This window comes from Colobus angolensis, unplaced genomic scaffold (assembly GCF_000951035.1).
Source record: "Colobus angolensis palliatus isolate OR3802 unplaced genomic scaffold, Cang.pa_1.0 Scaffold10, whole genome shotgun sequence".
Taxonomy (NCBI): domain Eukaryota; kingdom Metazoa; phylum Chordata; class Mammalia; order Primates; family Cercopithecidae; genus Colobus; species Colobus angolensis.
In genome coordinates, this window is record NW_012110919.1 from 11,422,565 (window position 1) to 11,449,892 (window position 27,328).

General features: G+C 41.1%; 1 protein-coding gene across 2 annotated transcripts in view; it reads right to left on the bottom strand.

Annotated features, from left to right (window-relative positions):
* The window catches only part of UHRF1BP1L (UHRF1 binding protein 1-like), a 112,326-nt gene extending 86,243 nt beyond the window's left edge, over positions 1–26,083 (bottom strand). For both annotated transcript variants that reach the window (XM_011934610.1, XM_011934628.1), the window contains exon 1: positions 25,830–26,083. In XM_011934610.1, coding sequence (XP_011790000.1) covers positions 25,830–25,873 — 44 coding nt within the window. In that variant the 5' untranslated portion in view covers positions 25,874–26,083. The remainder of the gene's footprint in view (positions 1–25,829) is intronic.
* Positions 26,084–27,328: the final 1,245 nt, after the last annotated feature.

Below are 27,328 nucleotides of genomic sequence, written 5' to 3' on the forward strand. Positions count from 1 at the left end.
TAAGCATAGTAGCAGGGGCCTATAGTCCAAGTTACTCAGAAGGCTGAGGTAAGCGGGATCATCTGAGCCCAGGAGGTGGAGCTGGTGCCTAGATGGCACCACCACACTCCAGCCTGGGCAACAGAGCAAGATCCCTCAAAAAAAAAAAAAAAAAAAAAGGTAAAATTACATCATGTTCTCAATAGAGCCCAAAACAGCATTTTACAAAAGTCAACACCCATTCATGAAAAAATAACTCTCAACAAAATAGGAACAGAAGAGTACTTCCCCAAAACTCTAAAGGACATCTACAAAAATTCTACAGCTAAAATTACATGTAATGAGAAAAGACTAAAATTGCTTTTCCCTTATGACAGGGACAAGGCACGGGTGTTTGCTCTCATCACTTATTTCCAACAATGTATTGAAGGTTCTAGCCAACACAATAAGGTAAGAAAAAAAATAAAGGGCATCTGGTTTCGAAAAGTAGTAAAATTATTTTTTCCCAGACGACATGATCACCTGTGTAGAAAATCATACAGAATTATTAAAGACATTGCCAGAACTAAAAAATGAGTACAGCAATGTTGTAGGATATAAGGCCAATATAAAAATAAATCAGTTGAAGGCCATATGAAAGAATTACCAATAGCCAAAGCTGAAAGAATCTGAGCAACAAAATAAATAAAACAGTACTGGATAATAACACAAATTATAAAATAAAAATACAGAGGTCTACACTAATATAAACATATAATTAAATAAATAAATAACTTGGAAAAAATAGAGAAATCTCCCTGGCAGAAAAGTTCCAAAAAATTTACATAGATATTCTAGCCTCAGGGAGATGGAGCATAACTCCTCATTCTTTTAGTGAGGGCTGCACATACTTCCTTCCAAAATGTTTAGAATGAAAATGAGGAAATGAGTAACTTTACAGTGGAGAACCTGGCTAATGCTACATCAGCCAGGTTATCAAAGTCAACATCAACAATAATAACACACGTTGATAATATGTACAATTGATTTGACATAAAACAGCTCTTAACTAACCTCTGTGGTCTTCTTGCCAAAAACCCCTAACACCAATCTAATCCTAAGAAAAAGAGTAGACATACACTAGTGACTTCAGAATTACCCACAGAACTTTTTATTTTGAAGCAGTCTAGTTTTGTCGCCCCGGCTGGAGTGCAGTTGGGTGTGATCACAGCTCACTGCAGCCTTGAACTCCTGGGCTCAAGTGATCCTCCCAGGCCTCAACCTCTCCTCCCTCAACCTCGACCTCCTCAACATGCCCAGCGCCACCATGCCCAGCTCATTTTTATTTTTTTTTTGTAGAGATGGGGTCTTGCCATGTTGCTCAGGCTGGTCTCAAACTCCTGGGCTCAAGCAATCCTCCTGCTGTAGCCTCCCAAAGTGCTGGGATTACAGGCGTGAGCCACCACACCCGGCCTTTGGGGTGCTTTTTAAAACTACTCCATTTCAAGCCCATTCCCAGAGATTCTGGTGCTCTTGATATGGAGCAGAGTCTAGAAATCTCCATTTCTCCATTTTAGGAAGTTATCTGGGGGACTCATTTGTATGCATCAGATTTAAAATCATAGATTTATCATGGAGGAGATACAAAGAATGCCTTTTTTATACTACTGTTATCAATCCTGGACTGTATGTGTATTGATTTTAAAGAGCAACCAAAGATAGCTGGACACAGTTGAAATTTGCATTTCTCTCGGTCCTAGAAAAAATTAGTAATTTTATACAAATTTTTGAATTTTTTTTAAAGGAAAACAGCAGACAAACCCCAAGTGAAAGAAAACTATACAAAACACCTGGCCAGGTCTCCTCAAAACTTTCAAGGTTGGCTGGGCACGGTGGCTTATGTCTCTACAAAAAGTAAAAAATTAGCGGGTGTAGTGGCGCATGCCTGTAGTCCCAGCTGCTCAGGAGGCTGAGGCGGGAGGACCACTTAAGGCCAGGAGGTCGAGGCTGCATTGAGTCATAATCACACTACTGCACTCCAGTCTGGAAGACTGAGTGAGACCAGCTCAAAACAAAACAAAACAAAGAACTCTCAAGGTCATCAAAAACAACGAACGTCTGAGAAATGGGCACAACCAAGAGGAGCCTAAAAAGACATGATGACTAAATGTAATATATGTGGAATGGGACCATGGAACAGAAAAAGGACATTGGGTAAAAGAAACACTAAGGAAATTTGAACACAGTATGGCTAATAATATCTAATAATTATCAACATTAGTTAATTGTGATGAACCATACGAATGTAAAATGCTAATGAGAGACTGCATGTTGAGTATGAGAATTCTGTATTATCTTCACAACCTTTCTATAAATCTATAACTATTCTAAGATTAAACGCTTATTTTTTAAAAATCAGACTGATTATGGAAAGTTTATCCATTTTATGGTATGTAAATTTCACTCAATAAAAATTATAATAAAGAAATCAGCTGGTCGTGGTGGCTCATGCCTATAACCCCAGCACTGTGGGAGGCCAAGGCGGGCAAATCACAAGGTCAAGAGTTCAAGACCAGCCTGGCCAACATGGTGAAACCCTGTCTTTACTAAAAATACAAAAATTAGCCGGGCATAGTGGCGCGCACCTGTAGTCCCAGCTACTCAGGAGGCTGAGGCAGGAGAACCGCTTGAACTCAGGAGGCAGAGGATGCAGTGAGCCGAAATCGTGCCACTGCACTCCAGCCTGGGCAACAGAGCGAGACTCCGTCTCAAAAATAGAACAAAATAAAAAAAAAAATCAATTATGTTTCTATATGTAGCAACAATCAGAAACGGAACATTTTAAAGTACCATTAACATTAGCATAAGAAATATGAAATTTTTAGGGATAAATTTGTCAAAAGGTGTGCAAGGCTTAGAAACTGAAAACTACAAAATACTGTTCCAAGAAATTGAAGAAGATCTAAATAAATGAAGAAATAAAACATATTAGTGGGTTAAACTCAATACTGTTCAAATGTCATCAATTCTCTTAAAAAGACTTAAGAGATTCAAGGCAACCCTAAGCAAAACCCAAGCAGGTTTCTTTTTCGAGAGAAATGACATACTGATTCTAAAATTTTTATGAAAATGCAGAAGACCTAGAATATCCAAAATAACTCCAAAAAAGATGAACAAAGTTGGAAACATTATACTGCCAATTTCAAGACTTATCTAAAAGCTACAGAAATCAAGGCAGTCTAATAATCGTGTGTGTAAATAATAAATGCAACAAAATACAGAGTCCAGAAATAGACCCAAATTTATGGTTAGCTAATTTCCAACAAAGCTGCAAAAACAAGTCAATGAAAATATTTTTAACAAATGGTACCAGAATGCTGTTATAGCCATAGGCAAACAAAACAAAACAAAAAAACCTTGACCTTTACCCCACCTCATAAACAAAAATTAACTCTAAATTATCACAGACCTAAATCTAAGAACTACAACTTTAAAACTTCTTAAAATATGGAAGAAAATGGCCGGGCGCGGTGGCTCACACCTGTAATCCCAGCACTTTGGGAGGCCGAGGTAGGCGGATCACAAGGTCAGGAGATCCTGACCATCCTGGCTAACACAGTGAAACCTCGTCTCTACTAAAAATACAAAAAAATTAGCCGGGTGTGGTGGCGGGCACCTGTAGTCCCAATTAGACGGGAGGCTGAGGCAGAAGAATGGCATGAACCCGGGAGGCGGAGTTTGCAGTGAGCCAAGATTGCACCATTGCCCTCCAGCCTGGGTGATAGAGCAACACTCCGTCTCAGAAAAGGAGAAAGGAAGGGAGGGAGGGAGGCATGGGGTGGAGGGAGGGAGTGAAGGGGGAAGGAAAGGGAGGAGGGAGGGAGGGAGGAAGGAAGGAATATATAGAAGAAAATATTGGTGACCTTGAGTTTGGTAGATTTAACACAACAAAAAACGCACAAATCAGAGGAGAAAAAAATAGTCCATCAAAATTAAAACCTCTGCCCTTCGAAAGACACTGTATCTAGGGCAAACCACAGACTGGGAGAAAATATTTCCAAAGCATTCATTTGAAAAACGACTTGTACCTACAATTTTTTTTTAATTCTTACAACTTGAAAATAAGACAATTCACTAATAAAATAGGCAAAAGGCCCAGGCGCGGTGGCTCACGCCTGTAATCCCAGCACTTTGGGAGGCCTAGGCGGATGGATCATCTGAGATAAGGGGTTTGAGACCAGCATAGCCAAAATGGCAAAACCTCATCTCTACTAAAAATACAAAAATTAGCTGAGTGTGGTGGCAGGAGCCTGTAATCCCTGCTACTCGGGAGGCTGAGGCAGAAGAGTTCCTTGAACCTAGGAGGTGGAGGTTTCAGTGAGCCAAGATTGCACCACTGCACTCCAACCTGGGCGACAAAGCAAGATTCCATCTCAAAAAAGAAAAAAATAAAAAATGAAATAGGCAAAAGATTTAAAGGGACTCTGGAACCAAAGAAGACACAGATGGCAGATAGGCACTTGAAAAGATGCCCAACATTAGTCATCAGAAAACTGCAAATTAAAAACTATAGTAAGATACCACTACTTATCCATTAAAATAGCTAAAATTAAAAAGGCTAACCATACTGAGTATTGGTGAAGATATGGAGCAACTGGAACTCTCATATACGTATTTGTGAGAATGTAAAATAAACAAGTTGAAACCACTTTGGAAAGCTGTTTGGAATTTTTTTTAAGTGATACATATACCTAGCATATACCTAGCCATTCTACTACCATTCTACTACTAGGAATTTACTTAAAAGGAATGAAAAGCTTAGGTCCTTCACATGAAAGCATAGCACATACGATTATGCAAAAGAGAGAGAGAGGGAGACAGAGAAAGAAAGTCCTATGTCCTCATGAAGATTTATACATGAATGTTCATAATAGATTCATTTCTAATAGCTGACAAATGGACACAACCCAAATATTTATCAATAGGTAAATGGATAAATTGTGGCATATTCACAACAGAATACTCAGCAATAAGAAGTTATGCATATAACAAAATACATTAATTGCAAGATAATTATGCTGAGTGAAAGAAGCCAGGAAAAAAAATACATATTTATATAAAATTCTAGAAAATGCAAACTAGGCCTGGCACAGTGGCTCACGCCTGTAATCCCACCACTTTGGGAGGCCGAGGCAGGCGGATCACGTGAGGTTGGGAGTTTGAGATTTCCTTATATTTGTTTTCTCCCAGTCTATGGTTTGCCCTGTAGTTACAGTGTTTTTCAAAGGGCAGAGGTTTTAATTTTGATGGACTATTTTTTTCTCCTATGATTTGTGCGGTTTTTGTTGTGTTAAACAATGTTAAAAAAATAATGAACTTAGGCAGGCATGGTGGTGCCTGCTTGTAATCCCAGATACTCAGGAGGCTAAGGTGGGATCATCTAAGCCCAGGAATTCCAGACCAGCCTAAGCAACATAGTGAGACACCATCTCAAATAATAAAATAAAAGAAATGAACTTGTTAACTATTAATAAAATCTAAGGGAATAAAAACATACAAGGTATTAGAACCATAGCCTTTTGAAAACCACCCCATTGCATCTGCCATCCAATGAAGATATTAGAAGCAATTCTAAGCTTAAAAAAAAAAAAAAGTAGAGCCATAGGCAGTCCTCATACTACAAAGAATATCAAATAATTTAATCCAACCTCCTCATTTTATAGCAGAGAATGTCAAGCCTAGAGAGGTTAAGTCAAATGCTGAAGGTCTCATTAGAGCCCAGACTATAACTAAACCTGTACAATTTTAATTTAAGAGGCATTTTAGGATCAGTTACCATTCCATTATCATACTGATAAATTTTCAATTCAACCACATTTAAAAACTGAGCATTTACTAGGCATTGTAGCAGTATATGGCAACTCTTACCCTCAAGGAGCTTTCAGCGTAAATTTGTAAGACTTAGCATATATTCCAGGTATAAACATTTTCTTTTTCATAAATTCTGCCTTTGTAGCTCAAACTAATGGTGTGTCTGTGATCCAATAAAACTTTGTTTCCCAAAATAGGCAGTGAGCCAAAGCAGGCCCTTGAGTTGTAGTTTGCTCCCTGCTTTACACAAATCCCACATGCCCCACCCCTGCTGAAAACTCTTCAAGAACCCTCTTCTCTACTACATTTTGGATAAACCCCAAACTCCCCCAAAGCCCAAAAGCCTTTGCACCATCTCCCTTAGGATCCCTTGCCTTCTCTCCATCTATTCCTAGAGAAGGTCAAACTTTTCTCCCCTGAGAACAGTTGGACAAGAAGCTCCCTGCGCCTGGCATGCTTTTCACCCTCTCATCCTTCTCATCTCCTAGGTTTACCCTAACTCATCACCCCTTCAGAGCAGCTTCTCTCCTCTCTCCTCCCCTCTCATGCTCTGCTCGCTTCATTCACTTTGATCTTCCTGGTCTATCAGAGTTTGCAATTACTTGCCTTCTTACACGTTTGCTTCTCCCCAACTAGAAGATCAACTCCAGGAGAGCAGGGATCTTGTCCTCAGTCCCTAGCAGAATGTCTGAGAGATTAAAGGTGTTGTACATTCAACAAATATTTACTGAGGACCTACTATGTGGCGACACCAATCTGGGTGCTTGGGATGCATGAGAGAACAGAAAGACAAAGATCTTTGCGCTGCAGGGCTTACTACAGTCAGGGCAGACAGAGCCAAAAACAATAAATTTAAAAAAAAAAATAGGGTATTTTAGAAGGAACTGAGTGTTGTGATGTATAGGGAAACTCTCTAACCATGTTTTTCCCCTGCTCACACAACAATAATCATCAACACAGAAAAATTCTGTGACCATGTGTGTGGAATTTTCTCCCTCACACACCAAACAGCTGGGTGCTCTGTAATTCAGTTCAGACACTGTCTACCCGGAGATAGTATCAGATCCCACATCCCACATGTTGAGGGCTCAGTCCCAAGACTGCCCTCCGCCACCCCAGTCTTCGCCCACTAAACCTGTTGCAAGTCTGGGCCTCCAGAACTTCTGACAGGCTCTTTTGAGTTTGATTAATGTCAAAGCATAATTTTTTTTAAATGAAACCTACAATGTCAATGGAACAAGAATCAAAGTATGCTCCCAATGGTTTAAATGGTTTAAAAAAAAATGGTTTTTTTTTTTAATGCATTCTCAATTTACATAGAGTTTGTTTGACTTGGTTATTTTGGTAGTTATGCGTGTAATGAAAAAAAATCAATCTCATATAACCGGTTTTTCCAAATAAACATTTAAAAAATGAAAGAATGCAGACAGGCAGCCTGCGAGCTATCTGCCCACAGATACTATTTGGCCCACATAGTGTTTTTAAAAATCTTAATTTGTTGTTAACCTTTAAAATAGGATAGGCATTGTAGTTCATGCCTGTACCCCCAACACTTTGAAAGGCAGAAGACAGAAAGACTGTTTGAAGCCAGGAGTTCAAGATCAGCCTGGGAATCATAGCAAGACCCCATCTCTACAAGAATTTTTTTTTTTTTAATTAGCCAGGCATGGTGGTGCATGCTTGTAGACTTAGCTACTTGGGAGGCTGAGGCAGGAGGATCACTTGAGCCAAGAAGTTTGAGGCTGCGTTTAAGTGTGCACTATGATCACACCATGCACTCCAGTCTGGGAGAGAGAGTGAGACCTTGTCTCTCAAATAAAGAAATAAATAAATAAAAACCATTAAAAATGGGTGGACCTAGGCAGGGCACAGTGGCTCATGCCTATAATCCCAGCACTTAGGGAGGCTGAGGCAAGGAGGACTGCTTGACACCAGGAGTTTGAGACCAGCCTGGGCAACACAGAGATCCTGTCTCTACAAAATATTAAAAAAAAAAAAAAAATAGTTGGGCGTGGTGGCTCACACCTATAATCCCAGCACTTTGGGAGGCCGAGGCAGGAGGATCACTTGAGCCCAGGAGTTCAAGAACAGCCTGGGAAGCAAAATGAGACCCTTGTCTCTACAAAATATTAAAACATCCCAGCTACTCAGGAGGCTGAGGCAGGAGAATCACTTGAACCCAGGAGGCAGAGGTTGCAGTGAGCCAAGATCACTCCACTGCACTCCAGCCTGGGAAACAGAGTGAGACTCCGTCTCAAAAAATAATAATAAAAATTAGCTGGGTATGGTGGCACACACCTGTAGTCCTAGCCACTTGGAAAGCTGAGGCAGAAGGATTGTTTGATCCCAGGAGTTAAAAGTTGAATTGAGTTATGATCACACCACTATAGTCCCACCTGCGTGACAGAGTGAGACTCTGCCTAAATACATACACAGACATACACACACATACATATATATCCACATAAAGGTCCATATATATACATGGGTAGACCTTACATTAAAATCTGGGCATTGAGGCTGGGCACGGTGGCTCACTCCTCTAATCCCAGCACTTTGGGAGGCCAAGATGGGCGGATCACCTGAGGTCAGGAGTTCGAGATAAGCCTGGTCAATATGGTGAAACTCCGTCTCTACTAAAAATACAAAAATTAGCAAGACATGGTGGCGCACGCCTGTAATCCCAGCTACTTGGGGAGGCTGAGGAAGGAAAATCGCTAGAACGTGGGAAGCAGAGGCTGCAGTGAGCCAAGATTGCGCCACTGCACTCCAGCCTGGGTGACAGAGTGAGACTCCATCTCAAAAAAAAAAAAAAAATCTGGGCATCAGGCTGGGTATGGTGGCTAATGCCTACAATCCCAACACTTTGGGAGGCCCAAGGCAGGATTACCTGAGGGCAAGAGTTCGAGACCACTCTGGGAAACATAGGGAGACCCCCATCTCTAGAAAAAATAAAACATTAGCCGAGCATGGTGGTGTACCTGTGGTCTCAACTACTTGGGAGGATAAGGCAGGAGGATCACTTACACCTGGGAGGTCAAGGCTGCAGTGAGTTGTGATCACGCCATAGCACTCCAGCATGGGCAACAGAGCGAGTGGCAATAGAGTGAGGGGGGCAGGGCAGAAAATCTGGGCATCTAGATTTTATTGAAATACCACAAGATCTGACACAACTAGACATACATCCTTCATAGCAAAAACTGAGTGCCTACTATTTGCCAGTCACTCATTAGGCTCTTGGGAAATTTAAACAAATAAGAAATAGTTACTGTTTTCAAGAACTTCACATTTTATTATTAGAAGCAAGCGTATAAATAAATCATTGCAATATGTTATGATCTTACTGTGTGCTAGGTACTATGTGATAGGTCATACAATAAAAATGGCAACAGGATAAAATGGAGTCACAAGGAAAAGGGTGATGATCAATTCTGTTAATAGTAAAATAGGTGTCCAGGTGCAGTGGCTCATGCCTGTAATCCCAACACTTTGGGAGGCTGAGGTGAGAGGATCACTTGACCCCAGGAGTTCGAGAACAGCCAGGGCAAAGGAGTAAGGCACTCTATCTATTAAAATAAAGAAAATAGTAAACAAGACTTTGGGAAGGCTTCATAAAAGTAGGCAGCACTCAAGCTATGTTTTTAACAATAAGTTTTTGCCAAGTGAATAAGGCAGAGAGAAGGACATTTCAGGCAGAGGCAGCAGCAGCATGTTCAAGATTATAGGGTCACACACAGTAGGCACAGATATAAGATAAGGCATCAGGTAGTTTGGAAAGAAACAATATTCCTTAAGAAGCCAACTGAAGCCAGATCATGAAGGACTCTTGTTTTCCACGCCAAGGAATATGGGTTTTAACCTATACATCGATGTTGTTCCCACAGTGCCCCTAAGAAGACTGCTCATGGTTCAACCCAGGTGAGATGAGAAAAAAAAAGAAGAATGTGCCAGAGGAACCACCACCACCCACCGTCCAATTACTGATTCAACTAGAGGAGCTCTACTTTTGTCTACTTTACGTAGTAAAGTTCTATTTTAAAATCTCTTTGGGCACAAAAATTCTACTGTTATAAACAAAATGTTTTATTTAAAAAAAAAGCTTAAACAGGAGCCATTAAAAGATTTTTAGCAAGAAATTAAATGTTAAGATTAGCATTTTGGAAACATCTTTCTCTTAACAGCACCAAGGATGGAATACAGAAGTATGAGACCCAAAGGACATGAAAATACTTAGTGTTTAGTTGCAACAAACAATAATAAACAATTATTGCAATAAACAATTAATAAAATCTGGTGATGAGAGATATTCAAATCTTACTGACATCTACTTTATTCCAAGCAACCTGCTATGTCCTAGGTTCAGGATAAAGAGGATAAGTTCAATAGTTATTTCAACATAATCGTGACTGATTAAAACAGGAAGGTAAAGAAGAAAAGGAATTAATCTTGGTAGGTGACTTGAATAATTCAACACATGGATAGCTGTGGTTAAAATCTGGAATACAATCATAACACTTCACCTTGAATAAGCTAAGCATAAACCAGGTTAAAAAAAAAAAAAAGATATGTTTTAAGGAGGTATAATCTAGAAAAAACAAAGCGCTACAGTTGTGATTATACTTCATGAGCAAGTGTCTCAGAGGATTTGCTAGAGGTATACACAAAATCAGAACCATCCTTAAAAGCCATTTTAAACAATAAAAGGCTTTAACTATTAATACATTAAAGTGAATCTCAAAGGTTTCTACCTGAAGTTAAAGCCTGGCACCTTTCCCTTGGAATTCTGTTTGAGATCCAGATTCTGAAATGAAAGCATGGAACCAATGCAGACAAGAATGTAAAATATTTAGGTCACTAGGCCTATACAACTGCTAGTTAGCATACATCCAACAAGTTTATCAATTGTCCATTACTCTTAGGTAAGTGTGCAATAAGTTGCACAATTCTACTTGTGGCATTTAATTAACAATTTATTACAAGACTTTTGGAAGTTCGAAGTATTTATGTGGATAAATTTCCTAAGAATTAGAAGTATTCAGTGATACAAGTTTCTAGGTTTTTCACTGAGTCCTAAATTGAAAGAAATTCAGCACCATTTCCAAGAATTTGGTTTTATAATGTAACTGCTATCCCTGATAATGAAATTTTTAAAAGGAGAGGAGAGGGTAGAAGAGAATGGGATAAAACCCTAAAACTCTTCAAAAATAAATCCTGGCAGAGCATGCTGGTGCATACCTGTAATCCCAGCACTTTGGGAGGCCTAGGTGGGAGGACTGCTTGAGCCCAGGAGTTCTGAGACCAGCCTGGGCAACATAGTGAGACTTCATTTCTATAACAACTTAAAAACTCAGCCAGGCATGGGGTGCGTGCCGATAGTCCCAGCTACTCTGGTGGCTGAGGCAGGAGGATCACTGGGGCCTTGGTGTTTGAAGTTACAATGAGCAGTGACTGCACTACTGCACCCTAGCCTGGGGCAACAGAGCAACACCTTATCCCCCCACCACTCCAACCGCTTCAAAAAAAAAAAAAAAGAATCCCATTTGCACTGCTGTTTGTGAGACTTATTTCAATCTCTTTGATAAAGATTATAACATTAAATACACAAAATAAATTCTAAAATCCCTCAATGATGAATGACAGAATTATTCAAAACAGTGTCTTTATCAAAAGAACCTTGTACCTCACTAATTACATTAGACTAAGAAGCCTTACCCATTCATTCAAAAGTAGATCAAATGCTAACTACTATTTCCAAATAGCTGGCAGGAAGTTACAAAACTCTTGCAACATCAGGAAGAGATGGTTATAACTTTAAGTATGTTGCCAAACCTTATCTGTTAGAAAAGACACTGACTACAGGGTGAGACTCTGTCTCAAAAAAAAAAGAAAGAAGACACTCAGAGAGGAATTACATGAGCCTCTAGCTACACAGTAAAGAAAATGAAATAGGTATCTGACTAAAATAGTAAGAAAATATTCTCAAAGTATCTTTATGCTGGGCATATTAAGTGCTTGCATTTATAGAATGGAAAAAAAAAAAAGGATGGGGAATAGAAGTATTACCTGAGGGCAGGAAATTCAGAAAAAGGTCCCTATTCCTGGTGAAAGCAAGCAGTCAGTTGCCAGGGTTTCTTAGACTCCTCTGGTACTCATTTGGGTGATTATGCAATTCACAGCACACCAATCTCCACCACAGCCAGCAGGGAACGCTGCAGGGAATGGGTACACAGGGGACACAGAAGGGAGCAAGTTTAAGGGAAGGAAGAGGAAAGGAATGATGATAAAAAAAAGTTTAGCTGTGGTGCACTTTGGAAAAAAATACAGTTGCATTTCACACTGGATTAACTAAAGGCAAACTGCCTAAATTCTAAGATGAATTAACCATTTAGGATTTTCTTCATTTTCTCTATCACTGTTATTACTACTCCCCAATTACATTCATATTATCTTTTTAATTTTATATTAAACTGTCAATTAACAAAAATGAGATACTATGTCGCAGAAGTTATACAAAGGCTGAACTGTATAATTTACATTAAATGAAATGAATTAAGACAAGCCATCTACAAAGCAAACAATCTACACATACAGATTATCAAATTGGTTTAAGTACCAAAAGCCCCACTTTTAATTGTAATTCTCATTTCACTGAGAATACTGAGGCATAAAGCTACCCATAAAAAACAATCCACAAACCAAAGATATATCCAGCAATAGGCCATATCTATATACTCAAAAATAAACTGGAAAATTATAGTATTCGTCGGGGGAAAAAAAGCTTTTAATCTAAATTTTCTGGATTAAGAGTCAACTAGTTAAACCTGCCAAAAATGTGTTCAGGGCAACCAATTTATGTTCTATGTATTCTATGGAGGCCAAAGTAGTACAAATTTATTTCTCTGGTCGGTTAAAAATGTTTTTGAACAACTACTATGTACTGCAGTCCTGTGGCAGATGTTAAAGATACAATGGTGAACAAGACAAGCAAAGTCCCTGGCTTCTAAAACATTATCAGGGCGATTCTGCCCTTCAAGAGATGACTATCCACACAATTAACAAAAAACAAAGCATTTGTTTTAATAAAACAAACAGGATATGCTTTAAGACCTAAAGGAGTTTTAAAATGGAGGAGGCCAATGATTAGCCTCGTTAAAGCTGCCCATGGAAAATGTACTACTAAAATAAAGCTGAGGGATGAAGGCCTATTATGAAGAGATGCAGACAATTTGGTTGCAGGAATAAGACAACAAAAGATGCATAGAAAAAAAGGAGAAAACTGTAATATTGGAAAATAAAATTGCAGCCAAATTTGGAGGACCTAAAAAATTACCCTTAACTTCTCTGGATATTTGCCTTAAATATTTCCTTTGTATACATGCCCTAGTTCAGGAAAACAGATTTAATAACTATTTTATTACTCTCAAGCTGTCATTTATGTCCTTTTTCTTTTTCTTTTTTTTTCTTGAGACGGAGTCTAAGTCTGTTGCCCAGGCTGTAGTGCAGTGTGGCACGATCTCAGTTCACTGAGGCCTCCACTGTTCAAGTGACTCTCCTGCCTCAGCCTCCTGAGTATCTGGGATTACAGGGATGCGCCACCACACCCAGCTAATTGTTTTGTGTTTTTAGCAGAGACGGGGTTTCACCATGTTGGCCAGGCTGGTCTTGAAACTCCTGACCTCAAGTGATGCGCCCACCTCGGCCTCCCAAAGTGCTAGGATTACAGGTGTGAACAACCGCACCCGGCCTTACTTCACTTCTTTACAAGGTTTTCAGACATTCAGACCACCTCTGTTTCACTGTCTCTCTTTCTGTTAAGGTTGCATAGCGTTTTGCTTGTGACTCTCATAAGATTCATTATCTATCCTGAATTCTATTTATTCAGCCATCTACAAGACTGTTTCCAGAAGACATTCCTATATCTTAATTTTATTTGTATATTTTACAGAACCTTCCTTAAGTTCTGGTAGGAATGAACAATCTACCAACAGGGATAATCAAAAAATAAGATAAATCTTACATTTTATGGATGCCCCTCTTATATTGCATTTCAGTTATATATAAAGTTGCAGCACAGCAAAAGTAACAAGTTGGGGCTGGGCTCGGTGGCTCACGCCTGTAATCCCAGCACTTTGGGAGGCCAAGGCAGGCGGATCACTTGAGGTCAGGAGTTCGAGACCAGCTTGGCCAACATGGTGAAACCGTCTCTACTAAAAACAAACAAAAATTATCTGGACATGGTGGCAGGCACCTGTAATCCCAGCTACCTGGGAGGCTGAGGTAGGAGAATTACTTGAACCCAAGAGGTGGAGGCTGCAGTGAGCTGAGATCGTGCCATTGCACTCTAGCCTGGGCGACAAGAAAGAAACTCCATCTCAAAAAAATACATACATACATATATATATAGTTTTTTGCCAAACCTTAAAATCACTGAATTTTCTGGTATCATGAACTTTATTCCCAAATACTCATCCCTAACAACAAAAGTACACACAAAAGATTTACAAATAGTGGCTCATGCCTGTAATCCCAGCACTTTGGGAGGCCAAAGTGTGTGGACTGTTTGAGCTCAAGAGTTTGAGACTAGCCTGGGCAACATGGCAAAATTCCATCTCTACCAAAAGTACAATAATTCACCAGGCATGGTGGTGCCCACCTGTGGTCCCCACTACTCAAGAGGCTGAAGTGGGAGGATTGCTAGAGCCTGGGAAGTCGAGGCTGCAGTGAGCTATAATCACGCCACTGCACTCCAGTCTGGGTGACGGAGCAAGACCCTGTCTCAAAAAATAAATAAATAAATAAATAAATAAATAATTTAAACTTTTTAAAAATGTATTTTTGTAATTTATTAAAAATTTTTTTTAAAGATTTACAAATAGACAACAGTAAAGGAAAACAACATTTGATGCTATACTGGCAGTGGTAAAAAGAAGCCAGATCTCTTTCTTATTAGTATTTCTGGGTAGAAAAAGAGTAAATATGCATAAAGTTCAAATTCAACCTAGTTGATGACTAATATGGAAATTCAAAGTTTATACACAACATTCATCTTGGCTGGGAATAATCTTAAAATAAGTCAATAAACTGTCAATCAAACTACTAGTGAATATAATGTCAGAAAAACCAAACAATAAATTATATCCTGAATCATACTGGCTTCAATTTTATTTGAATAACTTGATTTTAATATAACTACTCAATTTTCACTTATGAAAATAACCAAAAGCCTTTTACTTGTAACTTACATTCAAACTAAACTGCAGCCACTAATACCCACTGCTTTTTTTTTTTTTTTTTTTGAGGTGGAGTCTCACTCTGTTGCCCGGACTGGAGTCCAGTGGCGCAATCTCGGTTCACTGCAACCTCCACCTCCTGGGCTCAACCGATTCTCCTGCCTCAGCCTCTTGAGTAGCTGGGATTACAGGCATGCGCCACCATGCCTGGCTAATTTTTTGTATTTTTTCACCATATTGGCCAGGCTGGTCTCGAACTCCTGACCTCAGGTGATCCGCCCGCCTTGGCCTCCCAAAGTGCTGGGATTACAGGCGTGAACCACCGTGCCCAGCCATACCCACTGTTAAATACCAATATTTAATTTAAAAAAATTATTCATCCTAAGCATACAATATGCAGAATTTAAAACACATGTATTTAATAACAGATCGACTTATTTAAAAAGTGTTTAAGCTGCAGTACTAAGGCAAAGTGTAATATTGCAAAAAAGGAAGATTATTCAAAAAAAATTCAAAAAAAAAAAAGACAAATTATATTTCCCTGCTAACGTCTGAATATGGTTTATTTGTCCCCACCAAAATTCATGTTGAAATCTGATCCCCAATGTGACAGTGTTGGGAGGTGGCGCCTAGTGGGAAGTGCTTGGGTCATGGGGGCAGATTCTTCATAAATGGCTTGGTATTGTTCTTGCAGTAGTAAGCTCTCACAGCAAATAAAGTAGTTCCCATGTGAGTAGGTTGTTATAAAGCCAGGATATCCCTCAGGTTCTCCCCTCTTCAAGTGTCTGCTTCCCCTTACATTCTCCACTATGTTGTCATGCAGCATAAAAGCCCTATCTGGAAGCCAGCCCCATGCTGTTGAACTTCTCAGCCAGTAGAACCATGAGCTAAATAAACCTCTTGTCTTTATAAATAAACTTTTTTGGCTGGGCGTGGTGACTCACGCCTGTAATCCCAGCACTTTGGGAGGCCAAGGTGGGTGGATCACTTGAGGCCAAGAGTTTGAGACCACCCTAGCCAACATGGTGAAACCCCATCTCTACTAAAAATACAAAAATTAGTCAGGCATGGTGGCACATTACTGTAATCCCAGCTACTCAGGAGGCTGAGGCATAAGAATTGCTTAAGCCTGAAAGGTGGAGGTTACGGTGAGCTGAGACTGTGCCACTGTTCTCCAGCCTAAGCAACAAAGACTGTCCCAAAAATAAAAAAATAGGTTGGGCGCGGTGGCTCACGCCTACAATCCCAGCACTTTGGGAGGTTGAGGCTGGTGGATCATGAGGTCAGGAGATCAAGACCATCCTGGCTAACACAGTGAAACCCTGTCTCTACTAAAAATACAAAAATTTAGCCAGGCATGGTAGTGGGTGCGTGTAGTCCCAGCTACTCGGGAGGCTGAGGCAGGAGAATGGCATGAACCCAGGAGGCGGAGCTTGCAGTGAGCCAAGATCATGCCACTGCACTCCAGCCCAGGCGACAGAGCGAGACTCTGTCTCAAAAAAATAAATAAAACCTCTCTTTTAAAATAAATTACCCAGCCTCAGGTAATCTTTCATAACAACACAGAATGGCCTGAGACATCCCCCAACTTTCAAGAAATGCTGAGTCAAAACGTTATGTTCCTCTAACTTCAAAGGACTGCAGAGTCAAATGATTCTCAAGTCATAAAAGAATCTCCTAAGGGATACTGCAGCAGGATGGTAAAACAAGAGTGGTGTTGAAAGCTGGGTAAAAAGAAAAGCAATAAAGTAGTTGAGGTGGAGTGGGGGTGAGTAGGAAACACCCTAATAGGCAGCATAGAAAAATCAAATGAAAAGGATACTGGATCAGTGACTTTACCATTCAACAGTATCTGTGAGACCTTGGACAAGTCACAAATGTCAATGTTTTAATAATTTCCTTCTCTGAGATAGGAACAAATACCTTCTGATTCAGGATTCTTGTATGCTAATATTGCAACATCTCCTAGACCAAGCACCCAACAAGAATCAGGATCCAGTTTCAGTTAGAAATTAATATGAAAGAGAAAGACACCTGCTGTACACAGCAGTCCTCCCTTACCATGGTCCCTTTCCATGGTCTCAGTTACCTGTGGTACAGTACGATAGTGTGAGGAAGAGAGATCACATTCACGTAAGTTTTATTACAATATACAGATACACCTGCTGTACACAGCAGTCCTCCCTTACCATTTCCCTTTCCATGGTCTCAGTTACCTGTGGTACAGTACGATAGTGTGAGGAAGAGAGATCACATTCACGTAAGTTTTATTACAATATACAGATATTGTTATAATTGTTCTATTTCATATTAGTTTTTGTTAATCTCTTACCATGACTAATCTATAAGTTAAACTTTACCAGAGGGATGTACATAAAGAAAAAAACACCATATACATATAGTTCAGTACCATCTGCAGTTTCAGGCATCCACTGGGGGTCCTGAAATGTGTTGCCCATGGAGGAGGACTACTTAGTATATGCACTTAAAAAGAGAAAAAAAACCCAATACCAAAAAATCCACCCCTGAAAATTCAACACACAATTCACTTCCCAGTAATTATTTATTGCGTAAGCCAAAGGATAGCCACAAACATACTTCCATTGTTGTCAGACTAAAACATATGTAGTCTAAATTAGATCACAAATAAAAAGGAAGACATCTCCAATTAAATATCTAACATTCGGGCCACGCACAGTGGCTCAGGTCTGTAATCCCAGCACTTTGGGAAGCTGAGGCAGGTGGATCACTTGAGGTCAGGAGTTTGAGACTAGCCTGGCCAACATGGTAAAACCCCATCTCTACTAAAAATTCAAAACAAAAAATTAGCCAGACATGGTGGCGGGTGCCTGTAATCCCAGCCACTCGGGAGGCTGAGGCAGGAGAATCACTTGAACCAGGGAGGCAGGGGTTGCAATGAGCTGAGATTGCGCCACTGCACTCCAGCCTAGGTGACAGAACAAGACTCTGTTTAAAAAAAAAAAAAAAAAAAATCTAACTTTCATCCAAATTAACATATCCAAAACAAACCTCTGATCTTCGCCCACAAAACCTGCTCCTCCTGCAGTCTTCTCCAATTTTCCAATTTAGTTAACAGCAATTTCACCTTTTCCGTTGCTTATGTTGCTTATGTCAAAAACTCTAGATGGTCACCCATTACTGCTCTATTCTCTATCAATCCACATCTTATCTGTCGGTCAATCCTGCCTCTACCTGCAAAATACATCTAGAACCCGACTATCTCAACAACTCCACTGCATCTGCCTTCATTCAATCCAATTTCTCTCTCACCTGAATAGTTAACGTCTCTTAATTGGGTTCCTGCTTCTGCCCTTGTGCTCCTGTTATTTAATTCCCACATGGCTGCCAGAGTGATCCTTGGCTCAAGGCATTCCTGTGGCTTCCAATCTCAGAGTAAAAGTCAAAGTCACTATGAGGTCCCACATGATCTGGCTCTTGTTTTCTCTTTGATCGCATCTTCCTCTTCTCACTTTACTCTCTCCACCTATATTGGTGGCCTCCATATGTTTTTAAAATATCAAACAAGTTCCCAGCTCTAGCCCCTTTGCATTTGTTCCCACTATCTTTCTCAGGTCTCTTTTCAAATATTGCTTTCTTTTCTTTTCTTTTTTTTTTTTTTTTTTAAGACAGGGTCTCACTCTGCAGGCTGGAATATAGTGGTGCTATCACAGTTCACTGCAACCTCTGCCTCCTGGGCTCAAGCAATCCTCCCATCTCAGTCTCTCTAGTAGCTGAGACTACATGTGCGCACCATCACGCTCAGCTAATTTCGGTATTTTTAGTAGAGACAGGATTTCGCCATGTTGGCCAGGCTGGTCTCAAACTCCTAGCCTGAAGTGATCTGCCCACCTCAGCCTCCCAAAGTGCTGGAATTACAGGTATGAGCCACCACACCCGGCCTCAAATATTACTTTGTCAATTAAGCCTTCCCAATCACCAGATTTAAAATTGCAAACTCCATGCCCAATTTATTGTACTTCTCATTAACACACTGATATACTGTACTATGTATTTCACCTACTTATGTACTTACTATCTGTTTCTGATTAAAATGTAAACTCCACGAGGGCAGGAATCTTCGCCTAGTGTGTGAACTGCTACATCCCCAGCAGTATGGTACAATAGAGGGTACAAGGCAGGCACTCTTCAAATTATTTTAAATAAGCAACTAGCATATACAGTGTCAAAATCCACATTATTAGAGATTACTTAAAAATGAATACTGTCAGCTGGGCACGGTGGCTCATGCCTGTAATCCCAGCACTTTGGGAGGCCAAGGTGGGTGGATTACAAGATCAGGAGTTTGAGGCCAGCCTGGCCAACATGGTGAAACCCCGTCTCTATTAAAAATACAAAACTTAGCTGGGTGTGGTGGCACCTGCCTGTCATCCCAGCTACTCAGGAGGCTGAAGCAGGAGTATTGCTTGAATCTAGGAAGTGGAGGCTGCAGTGAGCTGAGACTGCTCCATTGCACTCCAGCCTGGGGAATAGCGAGACTCTGTCTCAAAAAAACAAACAAAACAAACAAATAAACAACAACAAAAAAAACCCTCAAACCTACCCAAGTAAATTGATAATCCAAAAAACAATATTTAAATCAGTTTTTTTCCCAGTTGCAAAATCTCACAAGTTTCATACGGCAACAGTTTTTTTTTTTATTTTTTTCTTCCTTTTTCACATCACCCGCAATGCCAGACAAGTAGTCCAATTTAGAAACAGGTTACAGTTAGTGATCCTACTCATGCTTCTTATATTAGAATAGGAATCACTGAAGCTTCCCACAAACTGAAGCCATGTCTTACTCATCTTTGTATCTCTAATACCCACTGTGTGGGCATAAATATATATATATATGTGCACACATATAATATATATGTTGAGCACACATATATGTGCTCAAAAACTTGAAATACATATTTCTCAAAATTCTCAAAAATTATTTACTGAGCTTTACCATAAAAGTGTAAGATACAAATAGCCTATCAATAATGATGTGAAGTTAGCATGTGAAAAAATAATGTCTGGCAGACTAAATAAGCTACACTGCATTTCCTTTTAGGAATGGTCAGTACTAGAAAGATTTTAGACTTAGTAGTATTGATCTCCAATTATATGCACCTTAACTTTTCTTTAGCAACTCACTTCTATGGCCGTATCAGATGGCTTTTCTTTTCTTTTTTTTTTTTTTGAGATGGAGTTTCGCTCTTGTTGCCCAGACTGGAGTGCAGTGGAATGATCTCGGCTCACCACAACCCCTGCCTCCCGGGCTCAAGCAATTCTCCTGCCTCAGCCTCCCGAATAGCTGGGATTACAGGCATGTGCCACCATGCCTGGCTAATTTTGTATTTTTAGTAGAGACAGGGTTTCACTGTGTTGGTCAGACTGGTCTTGAACTCCCAACCTCAGGTGATCCACCAGCCTTGGCCTCCCAAAGTGGTGGGATTATAGGTGTAAGCCACAGTGCCCAGCCTCTGATAGCTTTTCCTAAACCAGATCTACTTCACTTCTAAAATCTTAAACTTCAATGTGGCAGTTTCAGACAAAATCTCCAATCCTTCCAATATCTCGTTCCTTTACTCCATCACTCTTCCACCTAGATGGCATTCCCAGTCCTTTGATGGTTCTTTCCTTTTCTCTCCAGGCTATCAGCTGCTGCCCTCTCCTCCCCTTCCTCATATAGCCTCAATCTAGTAGCCTATCCCATCAACATAAAGTGAGGCACTCTAATCCCTCCCATCACTTTGCCATTCAGACACAAAATCCTGTACGTGTTTAACCCTTCCAACTGTCCATAATGAATATTTTTTCTTTTTTTTTTGAGACCGGGTTATGAGACTGGCTAATTTTTGTATTTTGGGTAGAGAAAGAGTTTCATCATGATTCCCAGACTGATCTGAAACCGCTGGGTTCAAGTGATACGCCTGACTTGGCCTCCCAAAGTGCTTGGATTACCGGCATGAGCCACCACCACACCTGGCCCCATTTTCTACTTAAGTTACTCAAAGTCCATTTGTAGACTCCGTATTTCCACCCCAGATATTGCTCCTAAACCCTAGACTTCAAAAATGAGACTGTTTTTATGAGCATATCCCTCTTACCTTTATCAGCAGTCACTCCTCACCCCCAGGATAAAGTTCAATTTCCTTAACGTAGCAAATGAGGCCCTTGGAAATCTAATTTAGTGCAGTGCCTATTACAGATGACAAATGGAGCAACAAGCCTAACTAAAAATATATTTTTGCTATACAACCCTTTGCCATTGCTAATTGAACCATAGAGAGACAAAATTGGGTTACAAAGGCTCTCTCTCGGGATTCTGAAACCTGACAGGAGAGATCAGAGACTGGAAATTATGGAAGATAGGCCAGCACTCTAAAGCTGTAGCTCCCAACCAGGAGTAATTTTGCCTCCTATGGGACATCTGGCAATGTCTGGAGACATTAAACATCCTACACAGAACAACCTTCACAACAAAGAACTATCTAGTTCAAAATGTCAATGGTGCTGAGATTAAAAAACCCTATTGCTATTTTAAGAGGAAGGTCCAAGAACTCTTCCAAAGAGATTCCAGGAGCTGGCCGGTTCCTGTTCTTTCCTTAATTTGGTTGTTCAGATATTCTTCTGCTTTCTGTTACATTTCCCTTTTTACTTAAATAGATTGGGTTTCTGATGTTTGCAGGCAAAACAACTTTACCAGCACAGAACCCTAGCTCAATCATATGACACACACCTGTACACTTTAAACTGGTTTCTCAATCTCGGAACTACTGACATTTGGGCAAATAATTCTTTGTTGTGGGGGATTATGCTGTGCAATGTAGAATGTCTAGCAGCATCCCTGGACTCTATTCACTAGATGGCAGTAGTACTATCTTCCCCTCCAAGTCTTGACAATTAAAAACATCTCGAGACACTGCTAAATGTCCCCTAGGAGGCAAATTGACCCTGGTTGACAACTGCTGCTTTAAACTATATAATGACTCCACCCAGGTGAGGTGTATGTCTGCCCAGTCAACTCTCTCTCCCAGGAAACCTTGTGGAGAGCAGAGTCTGCCCTTAGCCTAAGGGAGTGAAGGAGAGGACAGCATCTCTACCCAAAACTTCCCTACCCCTTTTCAGGTCCTGGCTTAATTAAATATACGTCCACTTTGCCGATTTGCAAGCGCCTGTTCACACATGTGTATCTGTGTATACACATACATACATACACACACTAAGGTCTTGAGCTGAAAGGTAGCTTCTGCTTTTATTTCCTTTCTCACATTTGCTTTTCTTTAGAAGTTTCCATTCCCGTGTGAAAAACTACTCTCCTAGAAAATCTTCTCAAAATATATTCAGTCCTATTACAGTTTGAAAAATCGGGGCAGTTTCTCCTTCAAAAGCTTTTCCTGGTTCATGTTGGAAAAATGTCACTACTCTAACCTCCCCTGCCCCCCCATCATACTCCTTTTCCTCATTTCAGATTCTTCAAGTAGATAAACTTTTTATTAACAACTCAAGAGATGCTTGGAATACAAAGTATTAGGCAAGGAACAAATATATAGATGTACAATTCTCAAATAGTTCAGCATTGACTTAAAGCATTTGTTAATCTCTTAAGAACAATTCCTCTTTCATACTTTCCCAATATACCAGCTTCTCAAGTCCCTTCATACAGGCAAAGATGGTTTTAATCTTGCAACTGCACTAGATTTCAACCTCAAGGCTAAAAGTGAGTGCTTTCTCATGTTGGTTCATAGTCTTCCTCCTTACTGGCAGAACCCCTCCCCCCATACAATAACTAGGTCATTTCTTTACTGGAAGACCCCTCACATAAACCCCTATAAGAACTAGGTCATTTTCCAGGACTCCAAAGGCACCACATTTATTTAATGATTCAATTACTCACTGCCTTCTAAAGCCACAGGGAAAGTGGTCATTCCCAAATCTGTAAGAATGTTGGCAGTAGTCTTGCCTCAGTAAAAAAAGAGCAATGTAAGAGAAAGTAAGCTCATTCATGTTATGTATCCACATTCAAGCAACAAATAGTTGTTGAGTATCCACTTTATGCCAGCCTCAAGAAAAAAATGCCTGCTCTCATAGAGTTTACATTCAAGTGGAGAAAGACAAATAAATACCTAAAGAAATAAATATGTATGACAGACAAGCATGAGTGCTATGGAGAAAAATAATGCAAGCAAGAGGACTGGCAGTATGGGGGCTCACAATTTTAAACTCTGGTCAGGAAAAGTCTCCTTTGAGAAGGTGCAATGGGTTGCATACACAGGCCTCATGTGATGTCTAGTATTAGAAACTAGTATGTTTATTTCCTGGTAAACTGTATTCTACTGTATCCCAGACCACTAGGTCAATGTAGTGACATCTTCATTACTGGATACTCCATAAAATTAAACTTGAACCAGGTAATTTCAAAAGTTCATTCCTACCTGAGTAACTGTAATTTATCACAACACTTGCCTTCTTTTGTCAATTATGAGCTGCCTTTAGATTTCTGAATAACTATTTTTCTTAGGAGATGACAGCAATTAGCATTAAGATTAACTTATTAACCAAAAATAAGAATTTGATACTCTTTAGTCACCTGAGTTAAGGATGTTTTGAAATATGAAATAACTGAAAATTCAAGCGTCCCAAAAATTCATCTCTGAAAAAACAAAAAAAAACCTCATCACATTACTTATCACACAGCTATTAGAAATCATAAAGATTTAGAAACTAACCCTAAGGGCCGGGCACGGTGGCTCAGGCCTGTAATCCCAGCATTTTGGGAGACTGAGGCAGGTGAATCACCTGAGGTTGGGAGTTCGAGACCAGCCTGACCACCATGGAGAAACCCTGTCCCTACTAAAATTAAAAAATTAGCCAGGCATGGTGGCGCATGCCTGTAATCCCAGCTACTCGGGAAGCTAAGGCAGGAGAATTGATTGAACCCAGGAGGCTGAGACTGCGGTGAGCCAAGATCTGCTCTGGGCAACAAGAACCAAACTCCATCTAAAAAAAGATGTAAATAAATAATAAAATAAAAACTAGCCCTAAGGACTCAATTTTCAATATATGGGTGTTTTCTATCTCATGCAGTAAGCCATTACATCTTTGTTCTTAATTTTGTTATTATACTTTGGTATACATGCTGTTAATTTTTAAGAGCCCCTCTCAAATGGAGTTCTATAAAAGAATTAAACTCTAATGCACTATTTGTTGATTTAATTTACTGTTCTTCTAAGCATCTAGAGTGGTACTAGCTATGCAGCATCATCCTTGGACGAGTGAGAAAATAGGCATTCAAATCATTTTCTGCAGATCTGAATTTTCTTGTGGAGCTGGGTATGAGGCTGGAGGACATAAATTAAAAATAGATAAAACCCTTCAAAATAAGATAGTTCAGAATTGGACCATATATATAATTTTAAAAGAAACTTTCCAGTGAGTGGTAACATTAAGAAATATATATTCATGCAGGGCGTGGTGGCTCACACCTGTAATCCCAGCACTTTGGGAGGCTGGGAGGGCGGATCACCTGAGGTTGGGCGTTTGAGACCAGCCTGGCCAACATGGTGAGAGCCCCGTCTCTACTATAAAAAAAAACTATATATATATATACATATACACACACACACACACACACACACATGCTGCTATACTTTGCTACTTTTTTAAAAAAGTGCTATATTTTATTCAATATTATAAGTGAGAAAAATATTTGCTGAATCACAGAAGTAGTAATTCTGTTCCCAATATATAACCTGTGGTATAAGACAATCTGGGGAATCAAGAATTATGTTTACTATACGAGTCTATCATCACACCAAGTGTCTTCCCAAAATTAGTTAAAATTAACTTACAAATAGAACAGAAAGGGATCCTAACCAAGCGCTTTGAGTTCGCTGGTAACAACTTGGAACAAGATCCTACATTTAGCCTGTCTTGAGACAAACATGGAGAAGCCAAGAGCAGTAACAAATTGCCAGCTTTACTGAGTCATGTTTCTGACTAAAACCGCGTTATGAAATGGAGAGAATGACATGTCTTGGGTTTAATCACCACAGATGTTAACTCCCTGAATTTTAGAGTTGCAGAGGAAAAAGAGCAAAAACCAAAAAAAAAAAAGTTCAGTAAGAATGATGTGGATCTCATGACTCCAGAAAGAACAAGCCAAAGCTGCGAACTCTGCTTATTTACCTAAAACAAATCCTAACTGTGCAAACAGGCACACCCTCTAATGCCTCAGAGCGGGAACGCCAAGGTGGGAGGAATTCAGAACAATCACAAGGTTAACGTTTTACTGAGAACACAGCCTCCACTAAGAGTCCACATTGCGCCAGAAGCCCTCGGTTAACGGAACCGTTCTGCTCCAAGGGGAACGAGCACCGAGCTCGAGTTGCAGCCCCACACATTAACCAGGCACCTGGGGACACCAGGCCACCACCAGCCTCCGCGCAGTACCACACAGAGCGGACCCGGGACGCCCCCAGACGCCGCGCCGGGAGCGATCCCAGTCAGCCACGCTCCGCGCTCCTCCGCACGCCCGCCCGGGGAGAGGACGCGTCAGGGGCCGACTCGTGAGGCCAGTCCCCGGCGCCGGGGGCGACGAGATCCGGGGCCGCGACCTCTGCCCCGGCCAGAGCCGGGAAGTCCGAAGGTCGCCTCCCGCACAGCCGCCATGCGCCGCCGCCCCCGAAGCCGCAGGCTGACTCCAGTGCCGGCTGGGGCGGAGGCCGACTGGCGCCGACGTCCGAGGCGCTTACTGACCTGGAGAGGTGCTTAAGGATTTGTTTCTTGATGATCCCGGCCATGGTGCCGAGGCTGGAGTCGACGCGCTCTCGTCCTGTTGCTCACTGTCTCCTCTCTGTCCCGGCTAGCCCGGCCACAGGAGAGGCGCTGATCGCTCACGACCGGGAGAGACCCGAGGCCCCGGCCAAGGCCACAGCCGCCGCCGAGAACCCGGAGCATCGCTCTCAGGCCGCCACAGCCGCCGCGGGCGCCATCTTGGCTGCAGCATCACCTAAGAGACTCGGGGGAGGGCGGAGGCGGGGCGGCTCCAGGCGGGGCCGACACGAGGCCGGGCGGGGCCAACGCCGGTTCTGGGCGGGCTCTGGGCTGACTCTGGGCGGGGGCGGGAGGTTTGCGGCCCTGGCGCCCGGGTCCCTCTTAGACATCGCGACACAAGGCCCTTGACTCCCAATCCACCAACCTTCTTGGCGTTAATACTCTCTCCTCCCTCCTTCCTCCCCTCCGCTGGTCTTGTTCCTGCCCCCATCGCTGATCCGTGGCTGATTTATCTTTCTACGTCCTACTTCCCTTTTTCATTTCCTCAGACTGTTTTTTTTTTTTTTTGCTTTTTTGTTTTGTTTTGTTTTGAGAAGAGTCTGGCTGTGTCGCCCAGGCTGGAGTCCAGTGGTGCGATCTCGGCTCATTGCAACCTCCGCCTCCAGGGTTCAAGCGATTCTCCTGCTTCAGCCTCCTGAGTAGCTGGGATTACAGGTGCGCACCACCACTGCCAGCAAATTTTTGTATTTTTATTAGAGACAAGGTTTCACCATATTGGCCAGTAGGTCTCGAATTCCTGACCTCGTGATCCACCCGCCTCACCTCCCAAACTGATGAGATTACAGGCGTGAGCCACTGCACCTGGCCTCCTCAGAATGTTTTAAGTATCGGCCATTAACTCCTCTGCTTGCTTTGCTCTCTTGATCTACTCACCTTTCTTCATATTCTTCCTTCGGTTTTTCTTGGGTTTTTTTTTTTTCTTTTGCTAAGATATTCAGCCTTTCCCTTACCTGAATGTGGCAATTTAATGTTTCCCTTGGTTACTGCTATCCTAAGGGAAGTAAAGGTTGATAATGGCTCCTAATAGTCTAGGACCTAGGAATTAGAAGGCCTATAATTCAAGTCCTGGCTCTGGTATTTTCTAGCTGTCATCCTGGGGAAAATCGTTTCTTTACTTTTAGCTTCATTTTAATCATCTGTGAAATAGGTTAATCAGCAGTCTTACCCACTTCACTAGGTTGTACCTAAAGATGTAAGTATCATGTGAAAATTTCTGTAAGGAAGGAAGGAAATTGTTAAAATAGGGAAAACTATTACAGTTCTACAGCTCGGCCCTACCCAGCCCCAAACAGAGCTAACATTTTCACGGATTAAAATGACTACTCCTGTCATCCCAGCACTTTGGGAGGCCGAGGCAGGCAGATCACTTGAGGTCAGGAGTTCAAGACTGGCCTGACCAACATGGTGAAACCCTGTCTCTA